Here is a 22,585-nt window from a genome sequence, read left to right as displayed (position 1 = left end):
TTTAAATACAACATGCAATTACATATTTATAGATTTACCAGGACCACTGGAATTAAGTGGCAGGAGAATTCCAAATTATGCTGCAGGGTTAACTAAATTATGCATTAAGACCTGGGAAGTTATTTGGCGCAATGGGGCATATTTTGGGATAGAATTTCATTTTGTTCATTTTTAAACTTGGTAACTGTCTGGGCAAACATTTCACCTCATTAATACTAGTTTAACAAGCAAACATCAATAACCAACTGAAAGATGCCCAGCCAACCTTTGCCAAAGGCCTTCCAGTTCACGGGAACACATGTTGCCACATTTTAAGTAACTTTTGATTTGTCCTAGATAGAAATATATTTGTTGTTACAATCTGCAGATTATGCAGCACATGATTGATTATACCAAACCCAAAACTATGCAGAAAATTAAATCCCAAAATTAACAGATAAATTGTGAAAATTACCAACTTGAAGAAATGTCACAATTGAATGATCTTGCACAAACGGCAGTTGATCATCAACTGAATGTTGCTGCCCCATCAACTCCGACTCTAACCCATATGAAGTTGCCCGCTAATGATTCAAGCAAACGCTCATCAGCTCTACAGTCAAGCACCACTCTTGCCCACCATCAGCCGCTCTCACTCGACAACCATCGCTTCTTTGAATAGACTTATTCTGGGGCTTTTTGGAACGGCTTTTCTGCATCCAAAGCACATCTCAAAATGTTTTTGAGCCCTTGGTGGTGCGAGGGGTGGGTAGTATTTTCATGTGAATTGACTTGTTTGTGAAAGGAGTCAAGTGTCCAGACTGACCGCTGGGACTCAGTTTCTAGTGGCATTGATGAATCAACCCATCGAAGGCTGCCAACAAGAGGTGCAAAAAGTGAAGAGGGATTTAATGATGCGGAAGGGCGCCTGCTGGCAACCACACCAAACCCCAACTTGTTTTTCCTATCGCACAATTCAGGCAAACGCTTAGTCTCACCCAGGGTAAGAAATAAAAGGGACAGTTTTTTAAATTTCTGAAAACTTGCTATATGAATGGCCCAAAAAAAAGGGGAAAAAAACGAGTCCTGCACATTTAGAAACAGAAGCATCAGGCTATAGGAGATTGCATAGTCTTCAAAGTTTTACAAACTCCATCACAACTCGAATAGATCTGCCACCAGGGCATAGTAGATTCAGCTTCCTAGTAGAACTGTACTTTCACTCTATACTTGTGCTATGCAGGACCATACATATGCTTTAAACTCTGGTATTCCTTGCTTTGAGTATCCCATTACAAAGCGTATAAAGAAAAAACTACTGGACAATGCAACCACACAATACAAGGTGCTACTAACATAGTATGTGCCACCAACAGACTGGAATACACACCTGTAAAAGGCATGGGTCTCCGTTATTGCCCTGTAGAGTCCACTCGCGGCCCGCGTGCTGATCATCTTGAAGAGGAGCACAATACTCGTGCCAGTCTCCTTCGTGACCGTCAGGTAGACGTTCTTGCCCGACTGGGTCGCCATCTGTATTACTGGATACGTAATTCTGGAGCAGGAAAAACAAACTAACTTTAGTTATGCCACCAAATTAGAAAGGGTGCAGAACATGTAGGAACATCAACACTGAATACATGTCTACGTTCAGATAAATATTCTGCGAGAGGGTGGATCATGCAAAAGCATGAAAACTGAACTACTTGATCGCAACTTAATTATTTCAAGAAGCACCAGAGTGAGTGATGAAGTCGGGGGCACAAATCAAACAAATAGAAAATTCAGAGTTAAAAATTATTTACTGGGTTCCATTTGCCTATCTGAAACCAGAATACGATCAATCGCTGGTACCAGGGGCATGGGATGAAGGGAACATCAAAGAAGAGCCTAAAATAAGTGGAATCATCTGCATCTTGAATGGGGGTACCGTGGTGTGATCAAGTCTGCCAATGACATATATGGTGAATTAGTGATACCAACTTAGACCCGATAACCATCACCATAGTGTGGGCGCCAGGATACTCGTAGGGTGACAGTTGCGCGTTACAAATAATAAATACAATACATAGTAGCATCTTATTTCACCTGGGTATCAAGTTACTAGTACACCATGTGCAAGAAAGATGTAGTCCTCACAAAGAGGGTTGAATAGCTCAGTGAGGAACTGCAATGGTCTCAATAACCAGCAAGAGACAGTTCAATTCAAGAATACATATTGTCAAATTGTACAGCTTCGATACTTTGAACTAGGACTCCCAAACGACAATATGGAAGGATGATCCTCTTGCAAGACGATGAACATGGAAATATGTACCGGTTAATAGGGCTAAAGTCTTCTTTACAGACGGATACACCTTCGGGTCCGATGCCGATAATCAATTTTTGCCCTTCGTTGTCCCTCACAGAATGCCATTCCATCCCAAAGTTCTCCAGAGTTGAAGCGATCTGAAGGACCTGGTACTCAGCAGACGCCTGGCTCACCCCTTCCAGCGCCTTGTGTTTTGCAGTGATACTGTGGGGAGATGAAAGAGCCAAGTAAGTAAACAGCAACTCATTAAGATAATAAGCCAACATACAATAATACACACTGTAAATCAGTGCAACTTTTGTGTAACTGACAGACGTGTGTATTTAACTCTAGAATTCACCAACCCAGTATTCCATTGCACAATTGCGAAGTTACAAGTCTGGAGCAACAGAACACAAGCAGACTCCTCCATTTATGCACAGCACAACCACACTGTCCACATAGGCACTTATGCTAGCATCTTACAAACCCCAGTGTCCTAGTTCGCCTTCCTTTCGCTCCACTATATACTGAGGCAGATAGAATAAAGACATTTAATAGCATAACCCTATTCAACAATAAACTAATAACCACAGGAACACACATCCATCCAAGCACACCTGTCCACAAATGCGCTTTGGTGGCTTGGGTCTGAAGATCAGTATAAATTCAACTATAATCCATGGTTATTGCAGTTGTCAGAGATGGAAGCCGCCTGATATTGAATGCCTAACTGAACATAAGGATCTAAAGGAAAGCGTCGCCATGACGTAAGAGGGTTACTTTTTTAAAGAGCAAATAAAAAAGTTACTTTTTTTTTTTTATAAAAGTGTTCTAATGGAGTAATCTTCTCAACAAGACCATGTGTGGAGGCAATTCGACTGGCAGTGCCAGAGTCACATCATGGCACCCAGCCAGACAGGGAGAGATGAAAATCCCATAATATCGCTTTTTATGGGCAAATTAAATGCATAAAGCTTAAGCAGTATTGTTGGACCTCTGTCGAAATTAATATTTTTAAGGATCGCAAGGGAGAAAAACAATAGTAACAATAGTAAAACAGAAAGATAGAAAAACAATAGTAACAAGCAAACAAGGAAGCACGATGCAGAAGATTACCAGTTGGTGGGGAAATCTGATTGGGAGGGCAGTGGATCAAAGGAGATTTTGAGGGTGTTAGAAAATGGAAGAGAAAGATGGGGAGATAATTACGCTATTTGCTTTTGGCAAGAACCCTCCATCCCCCTCAGAATTGGAAATATCTGAATATATCTGGCTGTAAACAAGTGGCCTGGTGCGAAGGAAGCAGAAAACACAGAAGAATACTGCCTTGAGGCAGAAAAGGCCACCAATGGGCCAGAAATATTCTATTGAAATGCAGGACGATCTCAGTTTCAACATTTTAGCTATCTGCTTTTCAGTAATGCATAAGAAGAGTGAGGAAACTAGGTGCAAGGCGGCACTACCTTCACATAATATGGGAATGGGACACACGCAAGTCAAGATAGTCTTCCAAAATAAACTAACTGGTTTTTTTTGTTTATGGAAAACATTGTCAAAGACAAAAACACACACAAAAGTTAACCCTTCTGTCTGGTCGGCTCTCCAATAAGCACCTAACAGATTTGCTGGCCACCTTCTCTTCAACCCAGTCCAGATGGTCACGTTTTCCACACAGGCTGTGTCCTCTTGTGCACTCCATACGCCTCAAATCGAAACTATGACCATCCAACCCTCCTTTCTTCTAGGAGGGTTTTTTTGATTTTCTGCTGACATTTCAGTGAGTGTGGTGATATGAATAGCAGCCATGGGGATTTTTAAATCACGAAAAATTATATGTAGTGACCTCGGGGAAAATGGACTCCATGCATGCCAAAGGAACCTCTGCATGAAAGCGTTATAGGACGTTAATGCTATTGTCACCTATGGAAGGAATTTTTTATTTCTCAGAAGAGTGAGTAAAAGTGCAAAGTCTGGAAGATAACGTCCAGTGGGGCCACTCTCACAAACACCATCGGTGACACTGCATCCTTGTAGGGAGGTGGGATGAGAGAGGCCCAACTTGGCACAAACGCACTATTAGTTTCCTCCTCCCAGAGTGGGAATCAGGACACAGACGAATTAAACAATACAGCTGGTTTTCCAAAAACTGACTAGGCCCTGATCACTGTTTATTTCATTCTTTCAAACCAGGAATAACACTTACGCCACCAGCTGCTAGTTAAGAGGGGATGTCAAAAACACTCTCTGATCCGGGCTCCAGTCGCCAAGATAGCTGACAACCATGCAGAAAGTAAGACTCCGGATCACAGGGCCAAGAGGCCATCCTAGTAGCAGAAAAGAACACTTATTATCCCAGTTTACTGTACAGAGGGGTTGAGTCAGAGTTGACCTGTACAGAGAGCATAGAAATACCGGATGCGATATTACCATAATCACTACGAAATATTTCCACCCTGTACTAGTCAATTGCATTTTTGAGGTCTGAATGAGGAACACATGGGTCCTGGAATTACCAGGCTGTTTACCACATCTTTTTTCCTCGAAATTCCCGACAGATTGTGGTTACCTGCCATGGTGGCATTTGATCTACAATTTCAAACCTGGTAAACCTTCTAATTGTGTATGGTAGTGTTTCCTGCGGAAGTCTGCAGAGATATCCCACCACATAATTTGTAATCGGCTTACACTCTCAAACTTTTTACAAGAATTGGGAAGCAGAGTTTAAAATACATTTTCGTAGCTATTAAAATAAAAAAAAACATACATATTCTGGAACTAAAGGAGAACACTTCAATGCAATAAAGGAAAAGGGAATCCACCTATTAGGTAACTCTAGCTATGAAGTCACCTATCAGATACACAGTAGTCAACTTATCCTGAAGAGAACCCACAGATGGATGGAAGGAAGCATTCCAAACATGGAGAGCTAACTATTGAGTTATGTGCACAGTTACCGAGTGGCCTTGATGCGTGCTGGAAGCACATGGAGCAGTGATGCGGGCAGGTGCTTATACATAAACCTGCATTATTTGCACAGAGTCGAATTACAGCATTGAGGCTTTAATGGGAGCATGTCAAGTAGGCCCTACAGAGAGTAGGGTTCGTCAAAACCGTCCCAATGAAAGATCATATCACTTCTGCCCTTCAGTAACATAACAATTATCCCCAACCACAAAGCCCTGCCATGTCGCTCTCATGCCACACATTCCACGGGCCAGAAATGAATTCAAAGCAATTCCTTCAGCCCACTAAGCGCCACCGCCAGCCTCTTACCGGTTTAAAATGGCGGTGCCGAGCTCCTTCCCACACAGCTCGGGGTAGCAGTACTTGGCAGTATTCTGGTTGTAATCCCCGAACTCCATCTGTGCCAACAAAGCGCTGAGCTCCACTGCCTGCTCCGGGGAACACTGCAGATTACCTGCCAGCAGATCCTCTTTGACGTGCAAGAAAAACATATGCCTGCAAGAGATGAAACACAAAACCCATTAGCTTCTGAGAAGAGGATCTGAACAGGCAGAAGAACAGGTTGAAATGTTCTGTCAGAGCATGCTGCATCTTTTCTTTTGTAACAGACGAGTTCCTGCCAGGAGACCCGCTATGTTTCCCAGGCCATTTTACTTGCCAGATGAGACTCCAAACTCATAACAGATTCATTTGACATTACCGAGGACTGCTAAATTAACTGCACAAAATTATATATAAAAAAAAAAACAACAACAACAAAACAGGGCTTTCGACAAGGTCAAGAAAAAACAATTGAAATAGATTGCTTACATGGTCTTATTTCACTGGTTAACTTTCGAAAAGAAACTCCCTTGTTATATACAAATGCATAACAAATGTTTCATTTTGAAGCACTCACACTCTAGATATGAGCAAATGTTTACATACTAGCCACAAGATGGCGGTATTCACCCAGATGTTTGGGAGCTTAAAAAAGCTGCAGCAAAAACTAAAAGCAATGGAAGGATGCCTCAATTATTCCCAGCCATTGGCGATCAGACAGGGCCATCTTTTTTCGCTCACTGGGCCACTCTAGACAGAGACCACTCCTATGCAAATCAGCCCTGGTCCTGTCGCAATAGGAACAGTCAAACTCAAACTGTATGGACTAAAGATAAAAATAACGACTTTACCTTCAAACATTAGCCGCAGTAGATATGGCATGTTTCAGGTACCAACTAACAGCAGAGGCCCTTCAACCGTGTGGAGGTGTGCGTGTGTGTGTACGCAAGCACGCGCCTTACTGGGCTCCAGTGGAGCCACAACGTTAGGAAGGCCAAAGTTCTAACGCGAAGACAAGCAAGCAAAGATCACACCAGCACAAAAGAAACTACCCCCAAGCGAGCGCGTTAGGAAGCTACGTTAATATGATCATCGTACAAGTTTTCTAACCAGGATAATAAATTACAAGCAGAAAGTCAGCTCGGATAAACTCCTGCGTTTACACGTTATCAGTCTCATCAGCATCAAACCGGTCTGAACACTTGAGCACAAAGAAAAACAGGTTGCAGATTCAGCTGGCAGATGAGGGTGAATAATTCGCTCCCCCTCACCTCTGCCTGCGAGGCACACATTGCACAAGCGCTTCCTGGTGCTCAACGGGGCGTGCTCGGCCTCCTGGAGTGGTTTACTAGCATACGAAACTGAAAGAATTTAACAACATTCGGGGCTGCCATTTCGCACTGTACAAACCTGGGAAAGCTTCCCCCAAACTACCCTCTTCTGTATTTCCATGGTCCCGCCCATACTTTACATGTTCTCCTTTTTCGAGGGCCACGCGGTTGCCAGCCCAGTGACACCCACTGCATTCTTTCAATCCCGCTCCAGCAGCTTTTCAGAAAACTTGTCCGGGCAAGAGAATCCTTAAACCGTAGCTGCCAGGGGAAATATTTCCAGGGAGACGCTTTCCAGCCTTTTGTGTATGGCCTGGCGAATCAGTGTACCAAATTAGTAAACACCACCAGCAGCTTTTGAATCAGTGGGTCATGAAGAAAAGAAACAAGTCAAAACCAAAAATACATTTTAATACGTCACATGAACAAAAGGCAGGAAGGCGTGAAAAACAAAACCACAAAGATTGGAATAGAGTCAAAAAAGTCGTTAACGCGTGAGCGATCAGCCAACGGGTAAAAACAAACCGAAGACAAGTCAGCCGAATAGCACCGCAGCCAACAAACGAGACCGAAATTCCAAGAAAGGGCCAGGCCATAAAGCCGCACCTGACTTCTTGTACATTTATCTGGAAAAAAACAACATGGTTGCTTTCTTCCAGCATACCCAGACAAAGATTAAAAGGCGCTTTTGTTCTGTACCTGGCAGCGCAAGGCGCCGTGATAGCCTGCTCCACCTCAGGACAAGGTGATCAACATTCACTGCATGCATGTGTACTTGAAAACACCAACAAAACCATAACTGACCAGATTTAGAAAACCACATGCCACAATCCTATTTTTGGAGCTCAAACGTTTACGGTTTACAGAGATATTGCCAATCCGTCATCCAATTTGTATAGCAATTACACCAAATACCACCAGCAAATCAGTTTTAAATTGATAAACCCATATATCGCCTCAAAAGATAAGGTAAAAGCACTCCCCAAAATACTATTGCCAAATTACACCGCAAGCCAGTAATGCCTGAATTATGCGGCTGTGCGGCCGCGGCGATTTTCGTATTATTGCACCTTTGCCACATAATCCACCATCTGCCACATGAACTGCAAATTTTAACAACAACATCTTTTCTAGCTCAAATGGGTAAAAATGTAGTTAAAAAAGCAGCGACGCGTTGCAAAGGTCAACTGCTCATCTTTCTGTAGCTAATTGCTATATTTGGGTTTTACTGGTACTGAGAAGGCACAACTAATGCTCTGACTGGGTCAACACGCTTAAAAATGACAAAATAATGAAGTACAGCTATCACAAAATGCGCTGCATAATTTGTGTTTTTATGCCGCATACTTTACTCAACCCTGCCACATAATTCCAGTACCCTGTCTTTAGTGTTACACACTCATCACCAGTAACCTGTCTCGCGCTTAAACAGGGCTTAGAAACCTTCCTCTTCATGACCTAAGCCTTTGAAAACTCACGCTTTTTAGGTTTCGCTGGGGGACGGAGCCGTTAGGCTCCTCCTCCAGAGAAATCAATTGAGTACAGTAAGCACTCTGGAACACGCCCCCCCGTCCCATTGGCTAGCTCCATAAATGGAGCCTAGCCATTGGACGAGGGGCCTGTCCATCAATGCCGGACCAGACACGGGGGCGTTCCCGAGATTCTTTGGCTTTTGCCGACGTCACGCGACGCCGGGAACGCCCCCGAGTCTCCTCCGGCCGGGCCGTGCTTGCTGCTGTCCTGCCTTACTCTGTGTCCCTCCTCCCGCCGTCCCCCCTCCCCCCTCCTCGCTGTCCTGTGCACGTTTCCGCCTCCCGTGTCCTCTCCCGCCCCACTCGTCCTCTCCCGCCGATGAGCAAGGCAGAACTGCCGTGAGGACGTGAGATCTTTATGTGTGGGGAGCAGGGCTCGAGCTCCGAGAAGCATGTGCTGCATTTGAAAGAGGTCTATAAAACAGCCCAGTGTTTGTCTGTAAAGGTGGATTTATGGCCCCGGGCGAGCGTCCCCTCCTCTCCTCCCGTAAACGCTTCCTGCATGTGCTGCGTGTGTTGGGTGAGGCAGGAGGGGGTGCAGCGCAGTGTGCGCTGCCTGCTCCCCATTGTCAGGCAGCGCCGAGAGTGTGGAGAGACCTGCTGCTGCTTGCTGTTGTCCTCTGTTATCTCTCAGCGAGCTGCGAGGAGGGAAGCGTCGGCGCTGCTGCTCCTCTCCGCCCCCTCCCCTGGCTCCCCGCGCTGTGCTGTGTTTTCAGCCGGCAGCAGTCAGGGCGCAGGATCAGTGCTTGCCTCCAGCGAGTGTCACAGCGCAGCGCGGCCAGAAGCTCTGCTCTAGGCACAGTACTCAGCCATTGCCGCACGTGTGCTGTCAGGGCCCGGCGCTGTAGCCGTATCCCCCCCTTTTCTCCTAGGGAGGTAGGAACTGAGTGCTCACGTCTGGGAAGATGATCCACGTGTGTGTCCCTTGCTTCCCTATAAGCTAGAAGCCGTCTTTTTGGGTAAGAAGTCACCCGTAGACAGTGCCAACTGCAAAGGAGTGCTCCGAATACGAGGCAGGGTAGAACGAATGCTGCCACACCAAAAACCCAAAGAAAACCCTGTATCCCGGTGATTTGCAGCTGTGCATCTTTTTACAAGGCAGTGGTGTCGCACAGGATTGTAAACGAAGGGCGACCAAACGTTCTGACATAACTATGACAACCACCAAAGAGGATGACACGAGTCTGACCACGAGGCATTTGGAGGGAGCAGCCCTCGGCTCGCAGGATTAATCACACGAGGGACTTTATTTGTAAACTAGAACCATTCGTGTGTTTGAGCCTGGTAATGTAAACGGGAGCCCCCAGCCTCCACCCGCTCTTGCAGCTGAGGAGCCCGAGGCTGCGAGGAAGGAATCCCCTCTTAGCTCCTTCGTGTAACCTAAACAGGTCCCGGGCAGACGGGGATATTGTATTTAGTCTGAGGCGACAGAGTGCTTCGAGCTATAGCGCCTGGGGAATAGAGCGCGAGGCGGGCGGGCGGGGTCAGCATTCTCGCAGGCACTAGCCGTGTCACTTGAGGAACGGTGTGTGAACACAATTGAAACTTCACACTACAGAGGAAGGTTCCTTACTTCAAGAGATGTGGGAGAACCTCACAGCGATGCCAGGCCCGGTGTCAACTAAAGGGGCGCAGAGGTACTAATGGTGCTGGGAAGAGGCGTCCACAGACGCGGGACACCCGGGGTCTGTGATTGACGGCAGCGGGTTGGTGTTTCAAGTGTCTGGGAATGGTTCAGCTCCACTCACATACTTCGGGGCATATTAGCAAGATGCTCGTTAAAATTATCGCAGTTTTAGCGGCAGTTTCGATAATTTTAACGAGCTTGTTGCTAATATGCGCCAGTGTTTTTCATTTTGTAGAGGGAATAATTCCAATAGTATATAGTGAAGGCTTTATCTAGCGGTACATACCGCAGCTCAGTCGCTTCTAAGCACCCACAGACAGCTGTTATTAGGCAAATGACATAGCCGGCTGGACCCCCTGCTCATGTGTTGTCCACTTCACGAATAGGAGTGAAAATATCTGGCCTGTGGAAGTCCTCTAGTGAATGGTCAGCTGGAGGGCCTGAGGGGGGAGGAGCGTGAATACGTGAACGTAATTAACACTTAGGAAGCCATCAATGTTTTGTGTATGGCAAATGCAACCTCTGTATATTGGGGGGAGGGGGGGTATTCAAGGTACCCCTCTTTTAAGAATCTTCTTAGAAGTGATCCATAATGAAGGGATCCTTAAAGAAAGGACCCTTGAAGGAGTCCCGATAGAAGGGGTCCATCCGGAATAGTGCAGGGCCCATATAGAGCGGAGCCGCTGTTGAAAGGACCCCTGTAGGAGGGGCCCCACGAAGAAGAATTACCTCTTGAGGTGAAAAGTGAGCAAGAGCCCGTGAACCTACAGCCTTTCTCCCACGTTAGAATCGGCGCCAGCACGGATTCCACGGGCAGCCTGCTTAGCTTGCCTCAAGCCCGCCCGCTTTCAGGCGCTCGCTCTTCAACTCGCTTCCCTGCTTCGAAATTACCATATTTGCAGAAAAGGTGATGGCGTAAGTGTCAAAAACACATCTGCGCTGACAGAATGTTTTTTTTCTTTTCACACTCTGTGCAGAGAACGAACCGCACACAAATGAAAAGCGTGCGAGTTGTGGCTTCGCTTTACACTCCGCGCTCATCTTCTTGACAAACACTTTGAGAGGGAAAGCGTTCTGCATTAATCCCGGTCTGTTTTTCATTTACATATCTGTGGCAATTCAAGCAGTAACTGCTACAGCGAGGCACTCATGTGCAAGACACGCGCTTGGCTGTCTTTTGGGAAGTTTTACGAAAAATAGGGTTTGTAGTTTATTCAATTTTTAGCAAAGCTACATGGGCTTATTTTCGGAAAAAAACTTGTTTTCGTATATTCATCCCTTTACGGGATATTCTGGAGGCATCCAAAACAAGGGAAAAATCAGTAAGGAGAAGTGGAAGAAATATTGCTGAATACTAGTCAATAATGTGGGCTGTAGTGTCTCAGATTGAAAAATTTGGCAAGCCAGATCACTTAAAATTACTGAACACAAAGTCAGTCAATGAAGCCAATTATAGGCCTTCGCCTGGCTAATGGCCCGCACCTCAGGGCGCTCCTAAGGAGGTATAGGCAGGGACATTGGAATTTTGCGGCACTGTAGGGCCAAATTATGTGGCAGGGTTGTTTAAATTATGTGGAAAAAAAGGCAAATTATGCAGAATAATGCAACACTTTTTGTGATAGTATTACTTCGTTTGTAATTTTTGCTCATGATAACACTGTCTGGGCAAAGATTTAACCAGGTTACTAACAATTTAACCCAGAAATACAGAAATAAGCAGTTGACAAATGACCAGTCTGCAAAGACTTACCACTATGTCGGAAGCTTGTTGGCACACTTTTAGTAACTTTTGGTCTGTTTGTACTAGAATCTTTTCTTTGTTAAAATCTGCAAATTATGCAGCAGTTGACGGATTTTGAGGCAAATGTGGCAAATCCACAATTATGCGAAAGACGCAGCAGCTGCATAGTCACATAATTCCAGTGGCCCTGGGCATAGGTTAATACTTAACATTTTATTGAAAATATAGTTATTCCTTCTAAAAAGGCACTTGTCTAGTGTGGCAGATGGGGCCTAGAGTCATGACTGACATCCACTGACTACAGTCTGAGGAACATGATTGGCTACCCCCACTCTCAATATTCCAGTTAGTGTGGAAATTGCTTTTATTTGTTGCTCCTGTAGCACCAGCATTCAGCAGTACACTGTTTCACAGTGCTTGGCACTCAGAGGCAGCTTTTTGGATGGGAAGCAATGAGGAAAAAAACACACCTCACAGCTTCTTAGTGGTCTGTTAAAGTTCTGTTCCATTCCGTTCCTCTCCTCTCCTCTCCCTTGTCGTTGTCTTTTCTTTATTTTATTCCATCTATGCTTATTTTTCTTAGATTTTCTTACTTCTATTATGTTACCTAGTAGTCACTATCGAATTGTTGTGCATACAAGTTGTGGTACAGTTAGTAAATATCCTTGATTATGGGCTATATATAGAGTTATGGATAAAGTTAAACACTCCTAGATCTTCTGCGGTAGGATGGTAGTTAGTCGCGAGTGTGCTTATATTCGCGAGTGCGGCCAGTAGCATATTTTCTGTGACTTGCCTTCAGTAAGAAAGAGTTTGACGGTTGTGGCCTCTCACTGCTGCGGCCCAGCTCATGCACGCCTTCCGTGGAGAGCTCAATTTTTATCTGTACTCTAAAGAGGTGATAGGTTGATTGTGGCACTAGTGGTACAATGAGTTCACCACAGAACCTGGAGCCGTGTTTGTGAATTGACATAGAGGCAGTCATGTGGGAGGTTTTATGGGTGCACTTGGGGGATCTTTCTCCCAGGATAGTCTGGCCTGTTTTGTCAAAGCTCTTCAGGCATGATGCATTTGACCTTCCATTCCACTGGGAGCCAGTGAAGTCATTTTAATGTAGTTTGGACACATACATAACTTAGCAGGTTGATTTGCAAACATCTAAATGGCACCCAAAACATAAACGTGATTAAAAAAAGGAATGTGAGAAAATGTTCTTTGGGGGGACATATCTGTAGGCACACGTGAACTACTGCAGGATGGGTTTCTCTTTCAGTAAGAATAACAGGCAGCAATGTACACACTAAGGCCACAGAGACTCCTTTAGCCCACAGCACCCTAAAGATCTGTATCTGCAGAGAGGTCAAGACTAGTAGCTAAAATAAATTGCAAGGGTGGACAAAGATGAGCAAAGTAAAGGGGAAAAAAGTATAACAAAATACATGGAATTTGTGTCATTGCATGATTCGCACAGGCCCTAAAAATTCAGCTGTTACACTTTCCAACCAATGAACAGAGAGCTGGCCCAGTTGTCAACAGTTTCACTCTGAAGTAAAATCGGCATTTCCAGTCCACCCCTTACTAATTGAATGTCAAACATGGTTGGAAAAGAGGTCTTACATAATTTCTCGCGTGATTCATGAAGGGTTAAATCCCTGCCAGCCCTAATTTCCTCTGGTCACTTGCTTTCAAAGGCTCGCTCCCAGCCCTGCCATTTCTCAGGCTGCCAGGCGGGTTGTATGGCTGGTGAAAGTTAATAGGCATGCTTGCCTTTCCTCGGCCTCCTGTCACTCTGCCTGCGAGTACCAGCCAGCCCCTGGGCTGACTTAGGGAAGAGGGGCAGGGGGCACATGTTTGCACGTCTCTGCTTTTACTAGCGTCACCCTGTAGTGGAGCCCGCGCACACAGGCCTTCTTTGTGCCTCGTAAAATAGCATGATGCAAAAATGCCCAACCTGGGTCCCCACGGTTAGAGAGACTCATTGTTCCGAGCAGTGAGCATGGGCGCCAGCCAGAGCCGGGAAGCTGAGCTTTCGCACACAATACCTGTTCAGTCTGCTCCATGAATCCTGGCTGTGGATTGTTTCCATGGATGTGGGGAACAGGTAATGGCGGGAGTGTTTAACCATTGTGTTTCCAAGGCCTCCACCACCGCTAAAGGCACAGTCTGCACAAAGCATGTTAAAGCACCGCAACCATATTCCAGTTCCTGCAAGGAAGATGACAAACGAGGGTGATTCTGGCAGGGGCATCCACTGTGGACCACCACCCACGAGCACGACACATCTCCAAAACACATGTCACAGTGCAGTACATGGTATAGGCCAATTCTACTACAGTACCTGCTTCAGTGCACACTTGCACTGAGAGCAACTGCTGTGCTGTGAGAGCTGTGTGGGCTGTGTGGGCTGTGTGGGCTGTGTGGGCTCTGAGAGCTGTGTGGGCTCTGAGAGCTGTGTGGGCTCTGAGAGCTGTGTGGGCTGTGTGGGCTGTGTGGGCTGTGAGAGCTGTTGGCAATGTAAATAACAATGCCATTTATTTATAAGTAAAAAAAAAAAGAAATGTCATGAGCAATGCCAATAACTCTAACTTTTCCAAAGGCGAAACCATTGCATTGTAAATGCTTGTTTTCTGTTGAAATAAACTTGGTACATTGCCCCTCATGGGAAGGGATTTGGCATTTAAACAGAAGCGCCTCAGAACCAATAACCGTCCAGCCTGCTTCAAGCCAATGGCAGAGCAGAGAAGCACCACTATTGCTCCCTACTCGAAGTTCTACTGCAAACTGATCTTCGAAAATGTGAACTGCGGAGAAAAAAAAAAGCAGTGGGCACACATCTGCCCCGATCAGACTTGCTTACTCCGTCGTAGGAACTGCCAACAACCAAAACAAACACTGGCAAAACCAAAGTGTCTGGGGTAGGATGCCAGCCTTTTGTCTTTGCCAATGCTTGCGTTTTGTCCTGGCTTTTTATAAAACGTTATTGTAGGGGAAGCTTTCAGACCCTTATCAATATACCCCACGAAAACGATACCAATAAATAAATAAATGGCAAGAAGCAAACATATTTTTGGGGTGTCAAACATTTTCGTAGTAGCACAGGTCACTGAAGAGAACTACTTTGAGGAACTGCTTTGAGTGTGAATGTGCTCCTTGTCAAAGAGAAGAAGAATGCCCTCACTCACAACCACGTTTCCATGCTGTATCGTGAAGAAAAAAAAAAAAAAAACATGTGAACGATGACAACAGGTCAATGGATGAAGGTGACTGGCTGCATGCCTGCCCTATAAGCGAGCATAATATTATATCGTTTTAGTTAGTTTTATTTTTTTTTAAATGGTCTTGGCTAACAGCAGACCTGAAAAATAAATAGAAATCTTATGTTCTTGAGTCCTCAAGACTACATGGCGCTTTCTACTATAGACAGATGCACAGCTACACAGGAGACAAACATGGAGCAAGACCCTCCAGGATACACATGGCCAGCACATGCAGTGGGAAGGGGCCAGATGTATACAGTGTTCGTGATTAAAAGATGAGCTAGATGCACCATGGTGCAGGGATACTTTACCTATAAATTGCCTTGGCTCATGCTACTGTTTAGATGCTTTAAAGGGGCTAACTACATCTCCTCTGTGGCTCATTTGTACAGTAATATATATATGTAGAACATACAACACCCCAAGCTGCTGCCTGTGGTACCCGAGCTGTAAAACCTAGATCCTCCTTGGCAAGGGGGTGCAGCGAATTGTACAAAGCAGCAGGGTCTAGGCTATAGCATTCCCAAGGCTCCAGGGCCTAATTTGTGTAAAAAAACAAACAAAAAAAAGTGTTTATATGTGCCAGGGCTCTAGTCAGGCCACTGCAGCTTGCACCACCCGCTGCCCCCGCCAGAAGTCGGACAATTCCAGGCCCCAAAGCTATAAAAAATGGCCTGGGCAGTACATATTAGTCAATCTTATTGCGTTTTGAATTAATAAACAGCTGTTGTGCTCATCTCTGAATTCTACTGACAGCACCACCGTGTGGCAAACTGTCATAAGTGCCGGTGTTGTGCCTGTGCCCAGCACCATAACCCACCGGCTCAAATTAAGCACCGCGTGGCTCAGCCGTATTTCAAGAAAGAAAAAATAAATTAAATGAGCATCTGCTCCAGAAACAATAGCAATCCTCTGCCTAGTAAGCATGCACCACCAAAGTTGAGTTGTTACTTTATTCCTTACCCCCCTACGTATTTCTAATCCGGAAAACACTACCAACCCCTGCATCAGTGAAGCACTAGAAATGCTCAAGAAAATAAATGAGTGCATTATGACCCACTTTATACCATAAGTCCAATAAGCAGAATCGTTTCAGTACAAGAACAACTGTGGACAAGTCGCCTTGCAAAGGAAGAAGGAGGGGCGCGGGCTGCATTTCTGTCGCGTAACAGGAGCAGGTCTTTCCGTGAGAGAGAATAAAGGCAGCCATGCAGAGAGCATAAGGCAACAAGCGCTCCTTTCTTCGAGGCACAGAAGGGACTCTGAACAGATGCTCCTGCCGGCTGGCAGGGGAGGGGTCGATAACCCCACCACAAGTTTACCTGGAGAGGTGGCTTAATCACTCATAGGTAACCAACTGCATCAAAAATGGGCTTTTGTTCCCATAATCCGGCAGCTGACGCTCTTTAGAGGGCCCACATCAGTCAATTGTCACGCATGTAGTTATGTTTGAGCAGCTGCTCGGAACCACGGAGTGTTCAGTCGAACCCTCATCAGCAGATAAAAAAATAAAAAAAATGCACTGGTCTGTGGTGATTTCAGGTCCACAGAACTGGGGCAGTATTCCACTGATCCCTTGCTATAATTAAACGAAAAAAAAAAAATATATATATATATATATATATATATATATATATATATATATACATACATATACACATATATATACATATACACACACACACAACTGTGTAAGCTTAAATAATTATGTAACGATTAAATGTTACAGATTAGGGTATATGGGTTTCATACAACAATTGAAGCGAATAAAGTCACATAATGACCCATCGCAGAATGAGCACCCATTAATCTATAAAGACCGCCTACAAAATAAAGTTATTAATAAAATCATATTCTGAAGAAGAAAGTTAGCTTTACGCAAGAGCTGGGACAAATATAAACAGCAAAAGTGGTTCGTATTTCTGGCACTTTCCAAACCCTCGGCGTGTGTGTGCAAACTCATTGTTATTTGACTCTACCAACATGAAAAAAGCACTGGCAAAACCAAGGAGTCTATCCTACTAAAAGCTAGTTCAATTGGTATTTATTTTAGCTGAAAGCATATGCCACAAAATGGAAAAAAAAAGCATTTAGACCCCTTAAGGTGAGCACCATATACTTACAATAAAAAATACAACTTTTAATTAAAAAAACATTACCATGTTTGGCAGCATTACTAGTGATATTTACTAAATAACTTGCCCATCAGGTGTGCCATGCATTTTTATCATTCGTGTAAGAGACCAGGATAAATCATTACCTAACCAAGCACTCAAACTGTCAGCAGCTACAATTTTACAATGTCCCTTAGCGCGTTACTACATCAACTTTAAAAACAAACATTTGTCAATGCAATGGTTCTAACATTTGTCAGAGTTGGAGCTATTGGAGTTGTAAATGACAATATCTTTTATCTACGTGTTTTGGCTTGGAGTGTAGTGGATGTATGAACAGAGACGCAGCTGCAGCACGGCATAGAGGACTTAGAATGACAAATTACCACTGGGACCAGAGAAGCAGGTAGCACCACTGTGTAGGAGACTTAGAATGATTAATTACTGACAGGACCAGAGAAGCAGCTGCAGCACTGTGTAGAGGACGTAGAATGAGGAATTACTGGCCAGACCATAAAAGACCAGAGAAGCAGCTAGCAGCACTATCTAGGACTTAGAATGAGGAGTCACTGATGAGACTAGAGAAGCAGGTAGCAGCTAGGTCTGGGAAGAGATCGCAGAGTTACTGAAAAACTATGGATTTCCGCGGGCAGACGGTGTATTGCTCAGCCGTTATGCGGCACTGCTCAGCCAGGCTACTACACATTGCTGGTGCTTCCCAATCACAACTGGACTGCTATACTGAAGAGGCAAACACTGTACATAGACTTCAGATCAGGAAGTAGGCGCCGTGAGACTCCGTTGTTTCATACACTTCAAGCACTGGTTGAAAATCACTCAAATCTTCTTGCTGCCTCGTATCTCCACACCCAAACTGCTAAGGCCAGATCACAACACTCGCAACAGATCCCCAGTGGAAACAATATGTTGTACTAGAGGAAGGAATGCATTGCCCACCAGTCTGCTGTAAAGCAATAAGCAAGTTAAGTATTGAAGAATACAAGCCCCCCGAACTCATGTGAAAAGGGCCTCCGTCACATGCTCAATCACCTACGAGGAGAAGGTGTAAGCCACAAGCAGCCCTCCCTGCCCTGTATTGAGGTTCCTCACTCTAGGGTACCCAAGCCCCTTCCCTGACCCACAGCCTGTACGCTCTCCATAGAAGCTGAGCGAGCGCCTATATTGTATTGCTACTGGGCACTTTCTACTACTCGCTACGCTGGATCTGCACCATCCGAGCTCAAGCCCCAGACTGATCGTTTACATAGCACTTTAATATGTTGCTTTTGTGCACCTCGCTGGATCAATGGGCGTGAATGGGTGACGATGGATCGATGCGAGCTGCTGTGGGTCCCCCTTTGCTGGGCACTTTTGAAAAGCGTGTGACTACACTGGTTACCCCTAGGCAATCACTGACCATGTAACACAGCCTGCACTGTCTCTCCTGCTTACGCGACAGCCACCTACTACTATGCTATTCATCACTGTGCTGATTTCAGAAGGGTGAAGGACCAAGTAAGCCCAGCTAGGATTAGAACCACTGCCTGGAGCCTACAGGATGATTTCTGCAGGAGGCGCACAACCTACTGAACTACCCAACTTAAACACACTATCACGATAAAGAGGTGAGAGAACGGTACCATAGAGAGCCACTCAAACCCGATCACTACTAACGAATGAATACAAGGTGATTATGATTACGTAGCGCAATTGTATTCTGTTATCTATAAATTAAAGGATGAAATGTTGAGTATGTCCACCCTGCCTAGTGCCAAGTCAGTGACCTAATGATACACACAACTGTGTGCAGCAGAGCCTGAAACAACTCAGTTGATTTGCCTTCTTTTATTTACCAGTTTAGTTATTTTATTGACCTGAAAAGGAGAAATGTCCAAGTCTGCTATCCGTTGTTCGCGCCTGTGATTAAGCAGTTTATTTTATTTACAGTGGGTACGACAGCGCATTTTGAAACAAGCAATGCCACACACTTGTGGTCGGAAGGGATGACAGTGCTTTATGAGTAACAGTGTGAAAGTCGCAGTAATAGAACTTAAGCCAAAATCAGTCACCAATATTGCAGCAAAGCGTGCATAGAGCACCCACTGACCACTCCAAATCACAAGGCATGCGGGGACAGTTGCAAACAAGGGGACCAGGAGAAGATGCATGGCCTCCTCGCTCACAAGCATGCCACGCTGCTGTGCTACAGATGTATTCGGAGCCCCCACCTCCACCACCGCTCTCCACCTCCAGTTCCTGGCCATGGCTGCCATGAGAGGAGCTCAGCACTGGGCCACGGGAAAGCAAACGTCACGAGCAGAAGTTCTGCCCCTCTTCTTGGCCGGCATTGGCTTCACTGGACGGAGGCTGCAGCGCCGATTGGGCAAGCAGCTTGAACTTGTTGGTTCTGGGCTCAGGATGCTGGGGCTTCAGCTGGGCACTCGTGGCCGTCTACAGTGAACATCCCGAGGCCATCGAGAGCACATTAGGGGCCAGGAGGGTAACGTTTCCACTCACACCGAAAGGTACCAGTTACTTGTTAGGAGTTCGTGCCAGGTTGCAGAGTTTTTGTACAACTGTGTGCTTCAAACGTAGTGCAGAGTGGTAAAACAGCATACTCTGCTGGCAGAGTGGAGTTTACCACCCACCCCTTGTAGCAGCACTGTCTAGAGGACTTAGAATGGAGGAATTACTAACAGGACAAAAGAAGCAGCTGCAGCACTGTGTCGAGAGGACGGAGAATGAGGGATTATCACTGGGTACAGAGACACAGCTGTAGCACTGTCTAGAGGACTTAGAATGAAGAATTACAGACAGGACCAGAGTAGTAGCACTGCCAAGAGGACTTGGAATGATGAATTGCCACTGGGACCAGAGAAGCAGCTGCAGCACGGTCTAGAGGACTAAGAATGAGGAATTACACTCACCAGAGAAGCAGCACTGGCTAGAGGACTCAGAATGAGAAATTACCATCGAGAACAGAGACACAGCCGCCACATAAAGAAAAAGATTTACAACCCTGTTTACAGCAATGGAGAAACAGAGCTCCGAGCAAATGAAACAATGCTAAAAACTAAAGAGTTGGTGAGAGGGAGCGAGCATTCTAACTTTGTGACTACTCAACTCGATCTTCAGTAACACAGACTCTGTAGATCAAAAGTGAAATCCAAGGTACGAAGGGGTGAACACACAAAACCGTGGGTGGGAGGGGAAAGCAGCAACACTGGCCAGCTGCTCGCGTTTGCAACATTTCCAGATCACGAGGCAGGCAATCAGGAAAAATAGTGCGTGAAGCGAACTGAACCGGACATTAGATAAATGAACCTTGTAACAGGGCCAGTCGCTGTGGGAGGGAACAACAGACCAAAAGGATGGACAAATGGGCACGATTTACCGTTCAAAAGTAAGGAATTTAGCAAGGCATCCAAAACAACCAATGACAAGCGATAGACCGGCTTGAAGCCCGCTCATGTATTGAATATGAATACACCATGCATCGCATAGCTGTGCATAAGCGCTGCTAGGCTAGACCTAATTAAAATCGAAAATGAATTGAATGTGAATACACCATGCATCGCATAGCTGTGCATAAGCGCTGCTAGGCTCGACCTAATTAAAATCGAAAATGACTCGCCATCTATAAAACGGCAATCGATTTAAAGACAATGTAAATAACCAGCGTTAAAAGTTATCAAAAAAAATAACACTTTGAACTGGATTGGTCACTTAAGAGAAAGGACCCATTTTAGGTAGATGTGGACAGTGTGTACAGTGCAGTCATGCATGAACATTTAACAGCCAAGTAGGCCAAGGCAACAGAACAAGCGCCACTCCTCAAAGGTTTTTTGATCAACAGACTTGCAAAACAGCTAAAGCAGTCTCGAAAAGCCAGAGCTTTAAAATAAAAAATAAAAAGCGCACACATCGGCGATGACATGTTCGTGCTGCCTGCCTCATACAACACTCGCCTAGTTTTGGTTCTAAAGAACTACATAGCAAGTTGTTCTCTAGATTAAAGAGGACTGCGTTCATTTTTCTACCGAGCAGATGGTTCTTAAATTAAGGTTATTTCATTTATAAAGATGCACTACCAAATTAAAGCAGGGGTGTAACGCATGCACTGAGGTAGAGGGCTGGACAATCCTCGGTTTCAAAAAGCAGGTGAGGAGCCCAGCAAGGAAGCAGCTCTTACACCATCCACAAGTTCAAAGAATGGCCAGGTTGATGCCTTAGGTGTTCATCCAATACAGTTCCAGAACAGGAGGAGCTGGCCGGGACGCCAACACCGTGCTCTGCTGCAAAGGCTACATGCAGCTTATCCGTAGATATCTCATCCATTTGAAGGCAACCTCAACGATGAGCGACAGAGGTGGCCAGTAGTAACATCAAGAAGGACTCCAGTGCCTCTACTCCTCTTCATTCAAGTAGAGGTGCCTGAAATACACTTGTACCAACGATTTGGAGGAAGTGTGGGATTAAAGGAGGGTGGGGGTACTTGCTCACCAACTAACCTGGTAAAAGAAGAAGGGGGTTTAACGATACCATAATCCAAAACAGAAAGAGGAAGTTGCTAAGGCACGTAATAAAGAGAAATGGCCTAATGGTCTGGACACAACGTGAAAGAAACAGGGGAAAAAATATTGTTAGCCGATAAACAAAAGTCAAAAAAGTGTTTGTGTGTACATGGGTGGGCCCAACAACGTTGCAAGATGAAAATAGAATTATGGTGGTGTACCCTCCGCACGTCATTTTGCTCAAGCAGTGTCTTAAAATGCTCCTTTAGCAGGAACATGCGAAAGATCACACGTTGTGTCAACTTCAATATGAGACTTTTATTTTATTGTTGACCTAACCATGAAACATACTTTGATGCAAATTCTTTAAATGAAGACACCGTTAAGACTTTGACCTAGAGATGACCGCGAGAGTTGTTCTGCGCAGACGTTGGTAACTTGAAGTTCCCCGTGGTTTAAGATTACCACACCAAACAAAGGCCCTTGTTCGTGTGCGCAGGTGGGACGCTCGTGGCCAAGAGAACAGCCCCTGCTTCTCAGCCGGTCCCGTCCCGGAGAAAGCAGCTGCGGTGTGCATTTAAAATGGATCTCACTGTGCAGTCCGGTTCAGTGCACTACCCACAGCAGAGCGTGCACGCTTCCTGGTCCGGCAGCCGGAACACGTCATCGGATGATTCATGGAGACAGCACGTGAACCGTGCGGGCTGGGGCGCAGAAGCCACGGCGGGGAGGAGCGCGCAGCTCGGCGGCAAGGCCCCGAGGGCTTCGAGGCTGTGCACTAGAGTAACCTTTCCCCTACTTTCCGGGGGAAGGCCACGGGCTGCTGACTTGAACAGCAGCTTCACACGCACTACTACTCTTGGTCAACAAAGGCCATGCAGCTAGGGCCAGTTTTTATCTGGGCAACTCTCA

The 22,585-nt window shown here is 45.4% G+C and overlaps 1 protein-coding gene across 1 annotated transcript in view; it reads right to left on the bottom strand.

The window, feature by feature from the left end:
• The window catches only part of MYLIP (myosin regulatory light chain interacting protein), a 42,380-nt gene that overhangs the window by 6,145 nt on the left and 13,650 nt on the right, over positions 1-22,585 (bottom strand). Inside the window, exons 3-5 of the mRNA XM_086950150.1 lie at positions 5,546-5,731; positions 2,297-2,494; positions 1,370-1,534 (exon numbers count right to left, since the gene is read on the bottom strand). Of these exons, the coding sequence (XP_086806276.1) occupies positions 1,370-1,534; positions 2,297-2,494; positions 5,546-5,731 (549 nt within the window). The remainder of the gene's footprint in view (positions 1-1,369; positions 1,535-2,296; positions 2,495-5,545; positions 5,732-22,585) is intronic.

The sequence above is a fragment of the Lissotriton vulgaris genome, unplaced genomic scaffold (assembly GCF_964263255.1).
Source record: "Lissotriton vulgaris unplaced genomic scaffold, aLisVul1.2 SCAFFOLD_1755, whole genome shotgun sequence".
Lineage (NCBI taxonomy): Eukaryota > Metazoa > Chordata > Amphibia > Caudata > Salamandridae > Lissotriton > Lissotriton vulgaris.
This window is presented reverse-complemented; position numbering and strand designations above follow the sequence as displayed.